The sequence below is a fragment of the Ovis aries genome, chromosome 1 (assembly GCF_016772045.2).
Source record: "Ovis aries strain OAR_USU_Benz2616 breed Rambouillet chromosome 1, ARS-UI_Ramb_v3.0, whole genome shotgun sequence".
Taxonomy (NCBI): domain Eukaryota; kingdom Metazoa; phylum Chordata; class Mammalia; order Artiodactyla; family Bovidae; genus Ovis; species Ovis aries.
Window position 1 is genome coordinate 122,414,194 of NC_056054.1, and position 17,572 is coordinate 122,431,765.

General features: G+C 38.1%; 1 protein-coding gene across 23 annotated transcripts in view; it reads right to left on the bottom strand.

Moving 5' to 3' along the window:
- ITSN1 (intersectin 1) overlaps positions 1 to 17,572 on the bottom strand; it is a 251,652-nt gene that overhangs the window by 109,545 nt on the left and 124,535 nt on the right. For all 23 annotated transcript variants that reach the window (XM_027978041.3, XM_027978032.3, XM_060416051.1 and 20 more), the window contains 2 exons: positions 13,645 to 13,732; positions 13,382 to 13,521 (listed from right to left, as the gene is read on the bottom strand). In XM_027978041.3, coding sequence (XP_027833842.1) covers positions 13,382 to 13,521; positions 13,645 to 13,732 — 228 coding nt within the window. The remainder of the gene's footprint in view (positions 1 to 13,381; positions 13,522 to 13,644; positions 13,733 to 17,572) is intronic.

Here is a 17,572-nt window from a genome sequence, read left to right on the forward strand (position 1 = left end):
TTGGCTGAGACCCTTTAAAAGGAAGTGTAAAAGATGATGAAAAATAGAATTTTACCCTATTTTCAAAGTTCATTTTCAATTGCACAAAATTCTCAAAAAGGTTCAGAAAAAATAATTTATGGTGTGCATGCTTAGTAGCTAAGTCATCTCCAATTCTTTGCAACCCCATGAACTGTAGCCTGCCAGGCTCCTCTGTCCATGGGATTTTCCAGGCAAAAGTACTGGAGTGGGTTGCCATTTACTTCTCCAGAGGATCAAACCTGTGTCTCCTGCATTGCCAGGCAGATTCTTTACTGCTGAGCCACCAGGGAAGCCTGGGAACGAAGATACTAGGATTTTATTCTCAGGTCTCTGATGTGGGCCAGCAGCTAAGGCAGAGTGATGATCTTTAGGGTTCTTTTTTGTTTGTTTTGTAGTTTTAAGATCTATTAAATTCTTTGATACTATTCATCACCATAAAAATTTATTCTTAATTTATCTCAATGTCTCTTTTATTTATGATTTTATTTTTATGGCATAAGCTAAAAATGTATAACTAGTAAGCAAAATAATTCTGAGCTGAAATTAAACACAAAAAAGTAAAAAATGACAGAGCTTTGATGTTTAGGGACCTGACTGTATATTAAAACAGAAAAGTTCTTATTTCATTCAGGAAAAGTGCATTTTAGGCATAGTGGTATTCAGAATATTTAATAACATGTAAACACTGCATAAGCAACAGCCAATTAGGATGGACTCCAGCCATGACATACCAATGCACAGGGCAGACCACAGGCACAAATGAAGATTTTTCATTTTACTAAAGAATTCTACTGCCCATTTCTATATGGGGCTCTAGTAGTAGGAGATCACTATAAAATGAAAAGCAATCAGAAATAAATTTAAAGAATCAAGGAGAAAAATCACTCTGAGACAGTTTTAAAATAATTTTTAAATGTATCAAATACTCAAAGGAAGATATTTCTAAAAATTTTAAAGCACATTTATTTCTGAGTATAAGAGAATTAGAGGATAAGCTGAACCCATCTTTGGAACTGTCTAAATAAGTTGCAACTTCAAGCACCAATGGAGCTCGCAGGAACCATAAAATAACAGATGTCAAATTAGGTAACAGAAGGCTCTGACATCTCATGATCCAGATTTGAAGACTGCAAAGATTTTCTGTCATTTCCTTCACCCGAATCAAATACTGCTGATATATACCATCAAATATAAGAAAATCAAGATGCTATAAATAGGAAGCCATTCTAGATCTCTTTTTCTTGGACTTAGGAGTTTAAGGAGGCATGAACCAAAATAAGCAGAAAATGTATGATTCTTAAGCTGATTACATTCTTAAAAGTTGAACTTCTGAGAAGGCAACCTATAGAATGAAGAAATATGAACTAAAAACTAACAACGACTCGCCTTTCCAGGCATGACAAGGAGCAATGGGTCCCTTCACATGGGAGCAGAGGGCTGCCCTGATGATTCATTCTTTCTCAATACTGTTTCAGAAACTCAAGTATAAGTACTATTACTTTACAAGTTGCCTTTTAATTCTTTCTGGGAAAACATTTTCCAGGTGGCAGATCTCATGTCATTACATTCTTGCTTTATTTAGGAAATGAGAAAACTACTGGGGAAAGTAGCTAAGAAAAACAACCCCACACAAATCATAGCAGCTATTGGGCAATTTTCCTGGTGTAAGTGACCTTGTAAATTCTATCAAATCTTGTCAGAGTTATTTCTCTATTATAACTAAGATAAATAGAACAAATCAGAAATTACAATGAATCAACATTTATATCTCACTTGTAGCTCTTCCTCAAATTAACCTACTTTCTACCAGTTTTTTCTATAATCACATATTTATTTATTGGCTGGATATTTATCTAGCATATCATTGTATGCGTACAACTTAGTTGATCTTTCTTCTGTATTCTATTCAAAGGTGTATGTTTAACACTAGATAAGATGAACAATAGCCTAATATTAACTCCTAATAAAGTATGGAGATTTAATTAATAAACAAGAAATGATTAGCCATTCAATAAGTTCCAACTATGAACAAATATATGGGAAAAAGAAAACTCCAATAAAATGAGTAGCATATGTAAATTAAGATTTTTTTTTTCACCAGTAATATCTCCAGAATCCTAAGAGAGAGAAGAGTTTCTTATCCGGTGTCTATAAATGAGCTTTAGATCTGTGAACACTGTAAGACTGCATGCAAACTGAGGTACATGGGCCTCTTTCTTGCTGAGAAGGCACACAGCTGCTTTTATTTGATTCTCAAAGAGGTGTTGGATCAAGCACAGATATAAACCACAATAAGCAAATGATTGGCAAATAAAGATTGTCTTGTGTTAGTTAAAAGAAATGAAAATCAGGTTGCCTCTTTCTTCTTTCAACTAAGGGGGAAAAGTCACTTATTTCCCCTAAGGAATGAAGATATTTGCACCAAAAAAAACATCTTTGGACATCCTGTGGCAGACAGCCAAAGTGTTTCAAAAGCAATATGCTTCACAAATTGAATACTCAAGAAGATCCAATTTTTTGCCCAGAGACATATGGCTCAATTTCAAGTTCACTATAGACAGTTGTCCTATTGATATGCAAGTGGCACAGAATCACTGGATTAAAAAACTGTGACTGTTTCTCCTTCATTTAGTCTTAGAGACTCTCAAAAATAAATGTATTTTATGACCTGACATTACATGAAATAGAGAGTAGTATCTACCTGCACAATATGAATGGCATTTCTTTTTATAAACATGACTGCATAAAAGTTTGTGAATAGAGGGGGGAAAATGAAGTAGCAATATGGAGCCTATGAAAGACTAGCTGTTTATGGAAATACATTGCTATTTGGTCATCTAACTCTTGAAGTATTAGCCTGCTTCTGTTTATTTTTTTCTCAGACTATCTCTTGGAACAGAAAGACAAAAGCAACTGATTAATTAGGAGATATTCATGGGCTTCCCTGGTGGCTAAGATGGTAAAGAATCTGCTTGCAATGCAGAAGACCTGGGTTTAATCCCTGGGTTGGGACGATCCCCTGGAAGACAGCATGGCAACCCACTCTAGCATTCTTGCAAGGAGAATTCTACGAACAGAGGAGCCTGGCGGGATACTTGCATGCAGTCTTGAAGAATGGGATACAACCAAGGAACTAACACTTTCACCTTCATGAACTGAACACCACAAATCAACATAAATTGTGGACATTCTTACAACAATCTTGGTACTGTCAACAATGTATTGACCACAGACGTAGTCACACACCTTTTGTTACCTGAACATCACTGACCACAAATGTTTCAAATATCCACTTACATCAGGCATTAGTCTCTGCAAAAATCACCAGATCATTTATGTGTTAATATTAAATGAACCACATAAGAAATTGATCTAGGTACCAGCATCAGAGATTGCAGGTGTTTGTTTTGTCTAGACCTAATACCTACAGAAAGCTAGAAGTGCTTTTTATTTTTTTTTTCTCCACACTCTACCCAAAAAACTCAGCTTGAGTCTTTCCTGGCTTCCACAGAAAACTTCAGAGCATGCCAGAAACCTCAAAGCCTCCAAACCTTCCCTGTCCTTGGGAAGCAGAGACTATAATTGGCAGGTCCTTCTCTAGGCCTTACCTACAGCAAAGGGAAGGTGCTACAAAGAGCAAACAAATGAACCCACGCTGGAAAAAATGCCTTGTAAATTGTCCTGTTTCTATACAAATGTTGGGGGGTGATTTACAGATTTCACAGGTAGGCGTGCTTTTGTATAAATAAACACCACTTTATTTCTCACCTAAGGACACTCTGTAGCAGACAAAATCAGAATTTTCAAAAGGATCTGGGGTCTTAAAATATGGTAACTTATCCCAATTAAGTGGTTGTAAAACACATGGAAAATCAGTAAAGAAAGCCAACCAACAAACCTCATGAAGACTGAGGAACTCCTACAAGTGTGGAAAAATCAGAAATATCACTATTTCAAAACAGAAGTTTTACTCAAATCAAGATAAACTGATATTACATTTCCTGCAAAATTATAAAACGTATTCATTCTTGATGCACAAAAAGCAGTAGAAATATAAAAAAACACATTGATTGGAAGTATATACATAAAGAGAGATAAATAGACTGGTTATTTGAATTCTGAGAATATGCTTAAAGATTATTTATAAGTCTGTGGTCAATATTCAACCAAATAGAAAGTCCAGCTCACCATGGAGTAAGGTGGCAGTCAGTGTATCATAGTGCCAAGGGAGAGTCAAAGAAGGATGAATGGGTGTGTGTGTACGCGTGTGTGTGCACATGTGTGTGTGTTTGTAAAGGGATGAGAGGACAGATGAACAAAAAAGGAGAGAAGAGCTATTAATAGAAAACCCTTTCTTTTCTACTGTAGATACAGCTAACTAACAACCTTCTCCCACGTCTCCCAAGAGTCTTTGCTAAGTATCCCTATGCTCCCAGAAAGAGAAAACTGACTCTATTTTGTCCTGAAAATCTGAGTTTTCCCCAAATGTCTTAGCTTTATCTATAAAGCAATACCCCTTTATTTTAAAATGCATGTCACTGTGAAGGATCTAACTGTCAAGGAGTTGGCTAAAGAAGAGAATAAGAAAACATTTTTTCAGTTGGGTTTTTTTTTTTTTTTCCCTCCCCAGTCAGGAAGCAACAGTTAGAACTGGACATGGAAAAACAGACTGGTTCCAAATAGGAAAAGGAGTATGTCAAGGCTGTATATTGTCACCCTGCTTATTTAATTTCTATGCAGAGTACATCATGAGAAACTCTGGGCTGGAAGAAGCACAAGCTGGAATCAAGATTGCCGGGAGAAATATCGATAACCTCAGATATCCAGATGACACCACCGTTATGGCAGAAAGTGAAAAAGAACTAAAAAGCCTTTTGATGAAAGTGAAAGAGGAGAGTTAAAAAGTTGGCTTCAAGCTCAACATTCAGAAAACGAAGATCATGTTATCTGGTCCCATCACTTCATGGCAAATAAGATGGGGAAACAGTGTCACACTTTATTTTGGGGGGGGCTCCAAAATCACTGCAGATGGTGACTATAGCCATGAAATTAAAAGACGCTTATTCCTTGGAAGGAAAGTTATAACCAAACTAGATAGCATATTAAAAAGCAGAGATATTACTTTGCCATCTAGTCAAGGATATGGTTTTCCAGTGGTCATGTATGGATGTGAGAGTTGGATTGTGAAGAAAGCTGAGCGCAGAAGAATTGATGCTTTTGAACTGTGGTGTTGGAGAAGACTCTTGAGAGTCCTTTGGACTGCAAGGAGATCCAATAGGTCCATCCCAAAGGAGACCAGTCCTGGGTGTTCACTGGAAGGACTGATGCTGAGGCTGAAACTACAATACTTTGGCCACCTCATGCGAAGAGTTGACTCATTGGAAAAGACCCTGATGCTGGGAGGGATTGGGGGCAGGAGGAGAAGGGGACGACAGAAGATGAGATGGCTGGATGGCATCACTGACTCGATGCACATGAGTTTGGCTGAACTCCGGGAGTTGGTGATGGACAGGGAGGCCTGGCGTGCTGTGGTTCATGGGGTTGCAAAGAGTCGGACATGACTGAACGATTGAACTGAACTGAACTGAACTCCTTTTGTCAAGTACTTTTTTAAAACCTCAAAAGAAAAACCCCCACTGTTACTAAAAACCTCAACCAACCAAGCAACAAGCCTACTGGTATGGCACAGAATCTAACACACAATGTTTGTTAATTATTTAGAGTCTTGGTAGTGTTTAATTACTTTTCTACATTGAAGGAATCTGTCTGAAGTTTCCAAAATCACAAGTACATTCAATGAGAGTTACAGTTTTTTATTCTGTGCAAAGAAAGTCTTTTCAAAAGGATCATACAGGTAAAAATAAAATTTGATCTTGAACAAGCCATGAAACAGCCAAACGTTACTCTACTAATATGGGAAAACAACATGGTTATTTGAATTCACACTGAGTTCTCTTGCTGTCTCTGGATCTCCTCTTTCTGGATCTTTTCCTTTCCATCCTTGTTTCCCTGCACATGCTTTTTTTCTTGACATTTCATTCTGTTCTGCAGTTCCTTCTCCAGCTCTTTTCTTTTCTTGCCTGGTTGCTAAACATTTTGCCTTTCACTGCCTTCATAATGAATGAGCCTGCCATTGAAAGCAAGTGTCTGAAACCAAGAGCATAAAAGCCTCAGTAAAGCGAAGAACCTTATTTACTATAACTGGCATTCTCATTTCAACAACAATTCAGTTCCTAGGAGCAATTTTTAGAACTGGTAGCATTAGAAGCAGAGTTTATATTTCTAATAGCATCTTGTACCTAATTTACAAAGCCTGGATTTCCCAAGTATATTAAGGATGTAATTCTTAACTCTGAATCAGTCCTAAATACTCACATTTTTCTGAGAAATAAAAGATTATCCATTTTTGGAATAGTATATTGACTATAATATCTGCTGATGAAAATATGCATATTGACCCAAATAACGACCAAGTATGGTCTTTCAAATTTTTGCAGCCACATGGCAAATTCAGTGATCCAAAATAGGCTTGGTATAAAGACTACAGTATATAGTACCTTATCCATCTCGTAGTTCAGAGCTTCCATCACACACCCACACCAACAGATACACAATTTTTCAAGAGGAAAGATTCACTCATAAACTCCATGATTTATAATAATTAATCATGATAAACTTTTACAAAAAAGGCTTATTAGCACTTCATGGTAAATGCTGTTTTAGACACTGAGCACTCATCTGCATGGGGGAAACTGAAGCACAGAGCTGGAGATGGTTCACCATTCTTAGTTTGAGAAAGATGTGCATTGCCTGAGCAGGGCAGGGAAACCTTTAGAAAGAAGTTTAAGTGGATGACGCAGCACAGGAGGACTGCCAGGCACTGAAACACTGCCTCCTCCATCGCCACTGACTGGAAAGAAACGCTCTAATATAAACGCCAGCTAGAATTCGGCCAGCACACAGCGCCTAGCGGGGACCAACAAGGACTCGACTTTTCAGCACAAAACAACATCTAGATGCTTTGTGTGCATTGTTTTAGCTTACAATAGAGTCCTGAAAACTGTTAAGCTGCACTTTATGTTGCTGTTCTGTATCATAGTGAGGATATTAAAAGATGGAACATTAACCTATAAGGGCCAAAGAAAACTATGCCAGTAACCACTAACATTGCCAAAGGCAACGTGAGGTCAAGTGCTGTTAAAAAAGCTCCTATTCGTAATGGTATTTGACACTTGCTAGAACCATAATTTTACACCTACAGCTAAGCACTGTAGGTAAGAAAAATAATGATCAGAATCGTTCTATGTGCCCTTAAGGCAAACAGAGCCCCCCCCCCCAATTGCTTTGATTTTCCTGCAAAATGAGATAAAAAGAGAAAAGTCAAAGCAATTGAATTTTGAATTGAGGTTTCTAGAACATGAATATGAGGTTACTGATTCCTAAGCACGATGCTTTTGAACTGTGGTGCTGGAGAAGACTCCTGAGAGTCCCTTGGACTGCAAGGAGATCCAACAGGTCCATCCCAAAGGAGACCAGTCCTGGGTGTTCACTGGAAGGACTGATGCTGAGGCTGAAACTACAGTACTTTGGCCACCTCATGCGAAGAGTCGACTCATTGGAAAAGACCCTGATGCTGGGAGGGATTGGGGGCAGGAGGAGAGTAGGATGACAGAAGATGAGATGGCTGGATGGCATCACTGACTCGATGCACATGAGTTTGGCTGAACTCTGGGAGTTGGTGATGGACAGGGAGGCCTGGCATGCTGCAATTCATGGGGTCGCAAAGAGTCAGACACGACTGAACTGAAAAGCATGATAAAATAGTTCCTGCATATAGAACATTTTAAAAGCAGAAAATGTGATAGATAAATTTGGTCCACTGAAATTTACTGTTCACACAAAAGCTGGTAAAAATAAAAGGCTATCAGTTGGAATTCGAGCACCAAAGCTTTAATATCAGAGTGTTATCGTTTCCTCCCTTTTTGATAGACCTACAAAAGCCAAGTTTATTCTTTCTTTTTCCTTTTTAAAGTAATTCTTGGTTTTGGGTGATAAATTAGAAAGACATTTCTGTTTTGGCATCATTTCTGAAAAACATAAATATCATATCTATAAGGTAGCTGTCTACTACAAAAGGATGCAAAAATGTACGCTCAGTTGCTCAGTTATGCCTGACGCTGTGGCCCTGTGGACTGCAGCCCTCCAGGCTCCTCTGTTCATGGGATTCTCCGAGCAAGCATACTGGAGTGGGTTTCCATTTCCTTCTCCAGGGAATCTTCCTGACCCAAGGATCCAACTAGTGTCTCCTGCATTGGCAGGCAGATTCTTTACCACTAACATTACCTGGGAATCCCACATGGAAAAGTAGTCTTTTCTAAAAGGTAAAAAATAAGTCTTCAATTTCCATTAGGTAAAATGGAAATGGAAAGGTCCAAGATTCCAGAGGCCATATGATCCATAGCTCTGACCAGTTCTTGACCAGAACTGTAAGTATGGTTTATATTTTTAGTAAATTGCTACCAATCTGAAATAAATATCTGTTAATCTAACTGTAAAAGTAATCGATTTTCTCTTTAATTAATGACTTGAGCACTTCCATCACTGGTTATCAGAAACTGAGTAAGGAGGCATAAATGTAATTCTTGCTTAACTGAAGAAAAAAAAGAGCAGTTCTCAAAAGGATAAATCTGAACTAGACAGCTGGCAGACAGGACTAAACCAGTCTACCTATTATAAAGAAAGAAAGAAAAAGGAAACAGCATACCTACCCTTTAAACCCTTTCTCATTCAAGAAACTAAATACAATTACACTTCCTGAACACAGTCTTATGCTTGAGAATCTGAGCTAAAACAAGGTACTACTGTTCCTGTGCCATGTGCTGTGCTCAGTCACTCTCTGCGACCCCATGGACTGTAGCCCACCAGGCTTCTCTGTCCATGCGTTTTCCAGGCAAGGGTACTGGAGTGGGTTGCTACTTGCTTCTCCAGGGGATTTCTTCCCGACCCACCGATTGAAACTGTACCTTCTGCATTGGCAGGCAAGAATCTTTACCTCTATGTTATTGTTCCCTGCATGCCCTTATCGCCAAGGAACTGGACATGACCATGAGTGTGTGTCAAAAGAAGTGAATGGCTTATTGCAAGTAATTTTGTACCAAAGAATCTATGAGAGTTGGATTTTGCTAAATGGAACAACTCATTTATGGGGCTAGAAACTGAATACAGGTTCTAATGTTCTGATCAACGATTTCTTTTTTTGGCCATGCCCCACACCACATGGCATCCTTGTTCCCGGACCGTGGATCTAACCCAAGTCCCCTGCATTGGAATCTCAGTCTTAACCACTGGATGACCAGGGAAGTCCCCTTTGATGAACTACTTTAAAAAGTCTACGCTCTATAGGTATTTCTCCAGTGTCACCATACTAGTTGATAATGGGTGAACTAAACTTTCTTTCTCTAGATGAACAGTTTATAGGAATATAAAACAAAACTAAGTCCTAATTTCTTTTCTCTACTCTCTAGGCTGGTTTCCTCTGGGGAGAGGAAGGTTTAGGATGAACCAAATTCATACCATCAAACATGACGTGTGGCATTACTGGACAGTTGAAATGTTTCAGTAAGGTAGAGGTAATTTTTGCCAACATTATCGAGGATGCTGCGGAGGTACTACTGTACCAAGGGACACACAGAAGAAATCCCAAAGAGTCCGAATGCTGGCTCGCCTCATTCATCTCATGTTAGGAGAAATTATAACTGCTCAGTTGAGTTCAGTTCAGTTCACTTGCTCAGTCATGTCTGACTCTGCAACCCCATGAAACGCAGCATGCCAGGCCTCCCTGTCCATCACCATCTCCTGGAGTTCACTCAAACTCACGACCATTGAGTTGGTGATGCCACCCAGCCATCTCATCCTCTGTCGTCCCCTTTTCCTCTTGCCCCTAATTCCTCCCAGCATCAGAGTCTTTTCCAGTGAGTCAACTCTTCGCATGAGGTGGCCAAAGTACTGGAGTTTCAGCTTTAGCATCATTCCTTCCAAAGAAATCCCAGGGCTGATCTCCTTTAGAATGGACTGGTTGGATCTCCTTGCAGTCCAAAGGACTCTCAAGAGTCTTCTCCAACATCACAGTTCAAAAGCATCAATTCTTCTGTGCTCAGCTTTCTTCACAGTCCAACTTTCACATCCATACATGACCACTGGAAAAACGATAGCCTTGACTAGACGGACCTTTGTTGGCAGAGTAATATCTCTGCTTTTCAATATGGTATCTAGGTTGGTCATAACTTTTCGTCCAAGAGTAAGCATCTTTTAATTTCATGGCTGCAATCACCATCTGCAGTGATTTTGGAGCCCCCCAAAATAAAGTTTGACCCTGTTTCCACTGTTTCCCCATCTATTTCCCATGAAGTGACGGGACCAGATGCCATGATCTTCGTTTTCTGAACCAACTTTTTCACTCTCCTCTTTCACTTTCATCAAGAGACTTTTTAGTTCCTCTTCACTTTTCTGCCATAAGGGTGGTGTCATCTGCAGATCTGAGGTGATTGACATTTATCCCGGCAATCTTGATTCCAGCTTGTGCTTCTTCCAGCCCAGCATTTCTCATGATGTACTCTGCATATAAGTTAAATAAGCAGGGTAACAATATACAGCCTTGACATACACTGTTTCCTATTTGGAACCAGTCTGTTGTTCCATGTCCAGTTCTAACTGTTGCTTCCTGACCTGCATATAGGTTTCTCAAGAGGCAGGTCAGGTGGTCTGGTATTATAACTGCTCATGGTAACGAATTTGCCTGCCAGTGCAAGAGACACAGATCTGATCCCTGAGTTGGGAAATTCTCCTGGAGAAAACCGCAACCCACTCCAATATTCTTGCCTAGGAAATCCCATGGACAAAGCAGCCTAGCAATGACAGTGCATGGGATCACAAAAGAGTCATATACTTTTGTGACTAAACACCAACAACAAAGTGAATAAGCTCTAAAGTAAAAAGAAAAAGAAAAAAGCTTCACATTCGCCAATGTGATTATAACAAAGAAAACAGACGGGAGATACTCAAGAGGCTAAAGTCTTAAATCTGCCTCTGAGCTGTCTCAATCAAATTATACATTTTTTTTTTTTTTCAAAAGAAGGAAAGAGTGGCTTTATTTCTTTGCCAGGGAAAGGGCTACAGCCTCAAGAATTGTTCCCCTCAAATTATAAATCTTTTGATCTTCAGTGTACCTGTTTCTGTTTTGATCTTACCAGGCTGGAGAGGAATACTAGAAATAACAACTGTCAGAAACATAATATGGTCACTAAGTCCTCCAAACTTTTGTTTTAAATAATAAAACAATGTAAGCTACATACTGGCTTGTGATGGTTTTTTTTACTCTCCACACTGACTTAAATTTAAAGTAATAATGGAAAACTAAAAGAAAAGTTACAACAGAAAGAAATATTTAAAAACAAGCATATTTGGGTTTCCCTGGTGGCTTAACTGGTAAGAATCTGCCTGCAAAGCAGGAGACCCAGGTTCGATCCCTGGGTTGGAAAGATCCCTTGGAGAAGGAAATGGTGACTCACTGCAGTATTCTTGCTTGGAGAAGTCCATGGATAGAGAAGCCTGGTGGGCTACAGTCCGTAGGGTCACAAAGAGTCAGTCACAACTGAGCGATAAACACACATATTTGGAAAAAGGGCCAGTAGAATAAAGGTCTAAAAACTCTCTTACTACTGAAGTCAGCATTAGTCAACTAAACAGTGAGAGTGACTCACATCACATTAGCAGGGTGTTCTCTTTAGCAATGACAACTGTACAACAGCAAAAATAATCTGTAAGTTATCTAGGCATTATCAAAACCACTGACCAGAGCCCATCTTCTGACATGTGAACCTTGCTTTGGGCCAAACTTAAGAGTAAGGCATAAATCTGGAGTACTGCCTGGGTCAGAAGACACCTGAATACTTAAGTTTATATTCCAAGAGACTCTTAAAAAGGACTACAAGGGTGCCATAGTGCCATATTCTTTTTGCTTGAAACAGGGACAAGTAATAATGAGAGGTAATGTCAGTGTTTCTATTTATTCTAGAGAAGGAGAACTGACAGCTGTAATTCCAATACTTACATGACATAAATCATATATGTACACATACAGAAAATATATAGAGTGCACATACATACATACACAAACATATATCCAGTGTAAGCATGAAAGCAATATTTTTAAAAAACTCACAAAGGTAAGTTGGCTCAAATAATAACTCCCCTAAGATCATCTTTCTGGAATTGTATAATTGTGAAAACCTCATTACTTATTACCCTGAAAACACAATACAAATACCTCAAACTCAGATGTCTAGACAAGCTGGCCTAGAATCAAAATTCTAAAGTCAACTAAAAATCTCAAATATACTTTCAAATTTGTTTTTGGATTTCTAATAATGAAGAACAGAATAATGAAGAAAAGTATTTAAACTTTTCCTAAGTATCAGAAGCTAAACTGGCCAGAAGCAAGTATAAAGGATTTTAGGTTGGAAACAGAAAATACTTGAGGGAAAAAAAAAATGTGTAAAATCCAACTTTTTAAAAGAACATAACTGATTGAAAACTTCAATATCTACTTAAACCTAAAGTATGTGATTGCTGTTAATAGGAAATTAGCTGCTTGCATTTCAAGATATTTTACTACAGGATAATAATCATTTTTAAGACGATAAAGCTGTCACGTTAAACAAAAAGCACCAAATCAGAAAAAGACTGTGATTTCACCACCTGTATCTTCCCTGGGAGCTTTGGTATTTTCCTGAGTTACACTGTGAAAATATAACAAATTCATGCACCACTTCCACCACAGAGACAAAGGTAATTACTCCACTAAATCATAATATTTTTAAGTGTGAGGTCACAAAACAAAGATCTATCTATATTCAAGGACAATCCTGAAGGTAAGAATTGGCAAAAAAATATTCTTAGCTTTCAAAGAGAAAACAGTTCCTTTTCAATCTTCTTCAAAGAACATAAGAAAGAGGCAGCTTTGGGAGCCCAGCTTTTGGCAATTCAACTTGATGGAGTTCTCAACAGACACAAGGATGAAGATGTGCAAAAAATGTATTCATGTGAAAGACAGATGTCAAGTTGGAACCATTTACACAGCCCTTTATTTAAAGAGGCCAGATTCATTTTTATTTTTTAAAGGACAAAAATTCAACTTAGATTGTTTAATGTTCATCTATAAATGTGAGGGGCTTCTTATGAAGGCTGACAAACCAGCAGAATACATTTTCCTGCCTGGAGCTCAAATATCAACTAACCATCTTGGTCACTTAGAAAGATTAACAAAGTAAGACATACATGTAGGTACACACAGAATAGGTACCTTCAGCTGATTGTTGAAAATATCAATCTCCTGCAATTTTGACCTAGTTTCTTTCTCCACTTCATCCAGTTGGTCTCGTAGCTGCTGCCGAGCCAGTTCTTTTGCTTCTAAGGCTCTTTTGAGTGTGAGAAGTGAATCCCCTGTTTTAGAAAAACATGGCAAGATAAGAAAAACAAACTAGCAGTGAGGAAAAGTGGCTTTTCAGGTTCTCATTTCTTGCCTGTGAAGAAGGAAAATGTCAACTTTAAAAAGAAAACACCTACTGTGCAAACTGTTTTGCTGAACCTGTTTCAATTGGTCATTGAGTATCTGTTTTTCTGGAATAAGTCTTCCAAGCATTTGCTGGGACTCCTAGGAGAGAAAGAGAACACAGCAATGAATGGTGGAGAAAACTACCATGTTTAGATCCAAAGTCCTGGCAGGCTGAGGTAAATTTTCTGCTCGCTCAAAGATTCTCCTAACCTCATCCCAAATAGTCTACAGCAAAACTGCATTTAATCACTAGTCAGGGTTGTTGTTGTTTTCTTGCCAAGAAATTAATTGTTTCCCACATGCTTTTCACTGAAATAAAGTTTAAATAAGACAGTTATAGCTCCCTTGATATTTCTTACATTTTTATTGACTTACTGCTTATTTATAAGCTTTTAAAAGTGAACCACAAGTACAACTCAGCAGAAAAAATGGAAAGGAATGATCTCTCAAATTGCACTAGGATCAAATACAAATGCAGTGACCCTGATATTTGTAAACTGACTCAGTAGTTTAAACAGGAACTGTTCTGTCATGAACTTAATAGGGTTGAACTGAGGGTGACCATATACCTGAAGCTGGAAACAGAATTCAAACCAGCACTTTAATAATTAGAATCTTAGTTACCATATGTGGTTCCACCACTGAGGATAAAGCCACAGTTTTAAACAGCTGCACAGAAATCTTGAAACGAATATTTTTTAACCAACATAGATAAAAGCTAAACCACACTGTACAGGACTGTGAGGCATTTTCATGTGTGACTTGAGAATCAACTGTATTTGCCTAAGTTCAGTTTATACTATTCAATGTAGTTTCTACATATATTAGGAAAAAAAAGACAGCTTTTGTAGCCTTTATTAAGGAATATTTGACTTTTGGGGCTTCCTCAGTGGCTCAGTGGTAAAGAATTTTTCTGCAACGCAAACCCAGGTTCGATCCCTAGGTTGGGAAGATCCCCTGGAGGAGGGTATGGCAGCTACTCAAGTATTCTTGCCTGGAGAATCCCATGGACAGAGGAGTCTGGAGGGCAACAGTCCATGAGGTCATGAAGAGTCAGATATGACTGAAGTGACTTAGCATACAGGCACATGTGCATTTGACTTTCATTTTTACTCTGACTTAAGAAAAATAAATCTCTATGTATTAACTTTTTGTTTGAAAGAGTAAAAATGTCTTCATGAAAAATTTTCACCTGAGGCCAGTCCTTTCTGGAACAGCCACCTTTAGATACCGACTGGCTTGTATGTAAGAAATCTTTGTGTACTATACATCCCAACTGTAGGGTGATACAGCTCAGTGGAGAACATTTGGAAGCATCTTCTCACATGAATAATTCACACAAACAAAAGTACTCTCCCCAACCCCACCAAATTTAGACAAAACAGAATACACAAATCTGAACATTTTCCCAAAAAAGCATAGTCAACTGGGCTCCTCCTCTTATTTGCCTCACTAAACCAAGGCCACATCTCTAACCAATCCCAAATTTTCTTTCCTGAACCAGGGCAAACAAAGAAGTATGAAGATGAAGCCTGGCTCAAAATCACTGAGACAAGAAATCTTACCCAGTGGACCACTGGGGAATCCCAACATTACTTCTAAATGTACAATCTAACTTTCTAAAATAGGTCAAATCAGTATGAAGGGGTACTTGACTCATTTGCATAGCAAGAATCTGCTAATACTTATAAAGAAAGAAAACCGATATATCATTGCCTACTATGTACCTGACTTTCTTCAAACCATGCATTATTTTTAACTTCACTGCTTTTCCAGGAACCTTGATTTGTATTTTATTTTCAATAACTAAACACACTAAGCCTCAATCGTAAACATATATATGGATACACAGCATTCAGTGAGATAATAAATAATCCTATGGTTTTCAGTCCTAAATTTTCTAAGGGCAAACTTCTCATAAATAGTTAGTGAAAGATGCAGAGAGTTAACATAGAAAAGATCGTACTTGTGCATGCATTTTAAAATATTTTCAAATAATTTCTAGCAGTGAACTTGTGATACTATTTACATTATATGTCATATCCTAATATTTCAAATGTCAAATTGATTAGGATTTCCGTGATAATCAGGAAGGACACTGAAGATATGAACAACACTAAGAACCAACTTGATCAACTTACATTTGGGGGACATCCTACTCAGCTTCAACAGAGTACATGGAACATTCACTAAGACAGATCGCATGCTGAACCGTAACATAAGTCTCAATAAACTTAAAAGGATTAAAATCACACAGACTGTGCTCACAGATCATACCATAGATAAACCAGAAATCAATTAGACAGATCAAAAAACAGAAATCCAAGTATTTGGAAACTAAATTGCATAATTCTAAATAACCCTTCAAAGAAATGACAAAGGAAATAAAAAACAGGTTCTGAATGGAATGAATATAAAAATACAACATGTTAAAATTTGTGTAATATGGCTACGATGATGCTTGGAAGGAAATTTACAACTTAACATGTTTATACATTATCAGAAATCAAGAAAGGTCCAAATTCAATAATCTAAGCTTCTTCTTAATAGGCTAGATAGAAGCAAATTAAATCCAAAATAAGTAAATGGAAGGAAATAATAAGGAGCCTAAGTAAATGAAATAGAAAACAGAGATACCATAGAGAAAAAAAAAAACAATAAAATAAAACATTTATTAAAAAAAAAATCAATAAAGCCAATTAGTTCCCAGCTAGACTGTTGGAGAAAAGAGGGAGGTGGAAGAGAAGGGAGAGAACAAAGAGAAGGAGAGAAGGAGTTGGAAGGGGAGGTAAATGATACAAATTCTCAACATTAGGATGTAACATCGCTACAGACTTGCAAAGAATAATAAGAGAATATAGTAAACAATTTTATACAAATAAATTTGTTAAGATGAAACAGACACATTCACTGAAGATACAAATTATCAAAAGAGAATACAGCACAAATAGAAAACTGCAATAGCCCTGTATCTACCAAACAAATTTTGCAATTATAAGTCCTACCACAATGAAATGTCCAGGTCCATAAGGCTTCACTAGTGAATGCCACCAAAAATTTAAGCAAGAAACAGTAACCCCTCGGTATCCATGAAGTACTGGTTACAGGATCTCCACAATAAAAAAACCCAAGGACATTCAAGTCCCTTACATAAAATAGCTAAGTATGATTGGCACCCTGAATCCTAGGGTTGGTTGAATCTGCACAGGTGGACCAATTGCACTGAGACTGGAGTCTGATAACTATGAAAGGTGGCGAGAGAAAGTTTTTAAGAAATATATAGGGTTTTAATCTTCCCTGGTCAGATGGTAAAGAATCTGCTTGCAATGCAGGAGACTCGGGTCCAATCCCTGGGTCAGGAAGATCGTCTGGAGAAGGGAATGGCTACCCACTCCGTTATTCTTGCCCAGAGAATCCCATGGAAAGAGGAGCGCAGTGGGCTCCAGTCCATGGGGTCACCAAGAGTTAGATGCAACTGAGCAACTAACACTTTCCTACAGGATTTTAAGAGAGAAGCTGAAAGGGCTAGCCAGGGAGGCAGGGTGGTGTCGAGTTAAGAAGGAAAGCTTTGAAGTAACATAAACTGGGTAATTTGGATTCTTGTTGCCCAGCTAGAAACTGATTCCAAAACAGAATATTCCCTTCTAGAATCTTCACTTTCCCACTTATGAGAGTAATGATACTGCCCTTACTAGGGTATTGTGGAATTCTATTTAATATTCACATGACGGTGTTCACATGCCAGGCCTTCAATAAACAATAGCTAACACCACAGACAGTCTAACATCCAGTTCATCTGGGCTCAGCAAGTCTAGGATTCAAATTTCAATCCAAATATGCAGACACAAAGGGACTATCATACTATCCATCTTACATAAAGAACTTGAGCATCCATGGATTTTGGTATCCTCAGTTAGCTTGGAACCAGGGCCCCAAGTA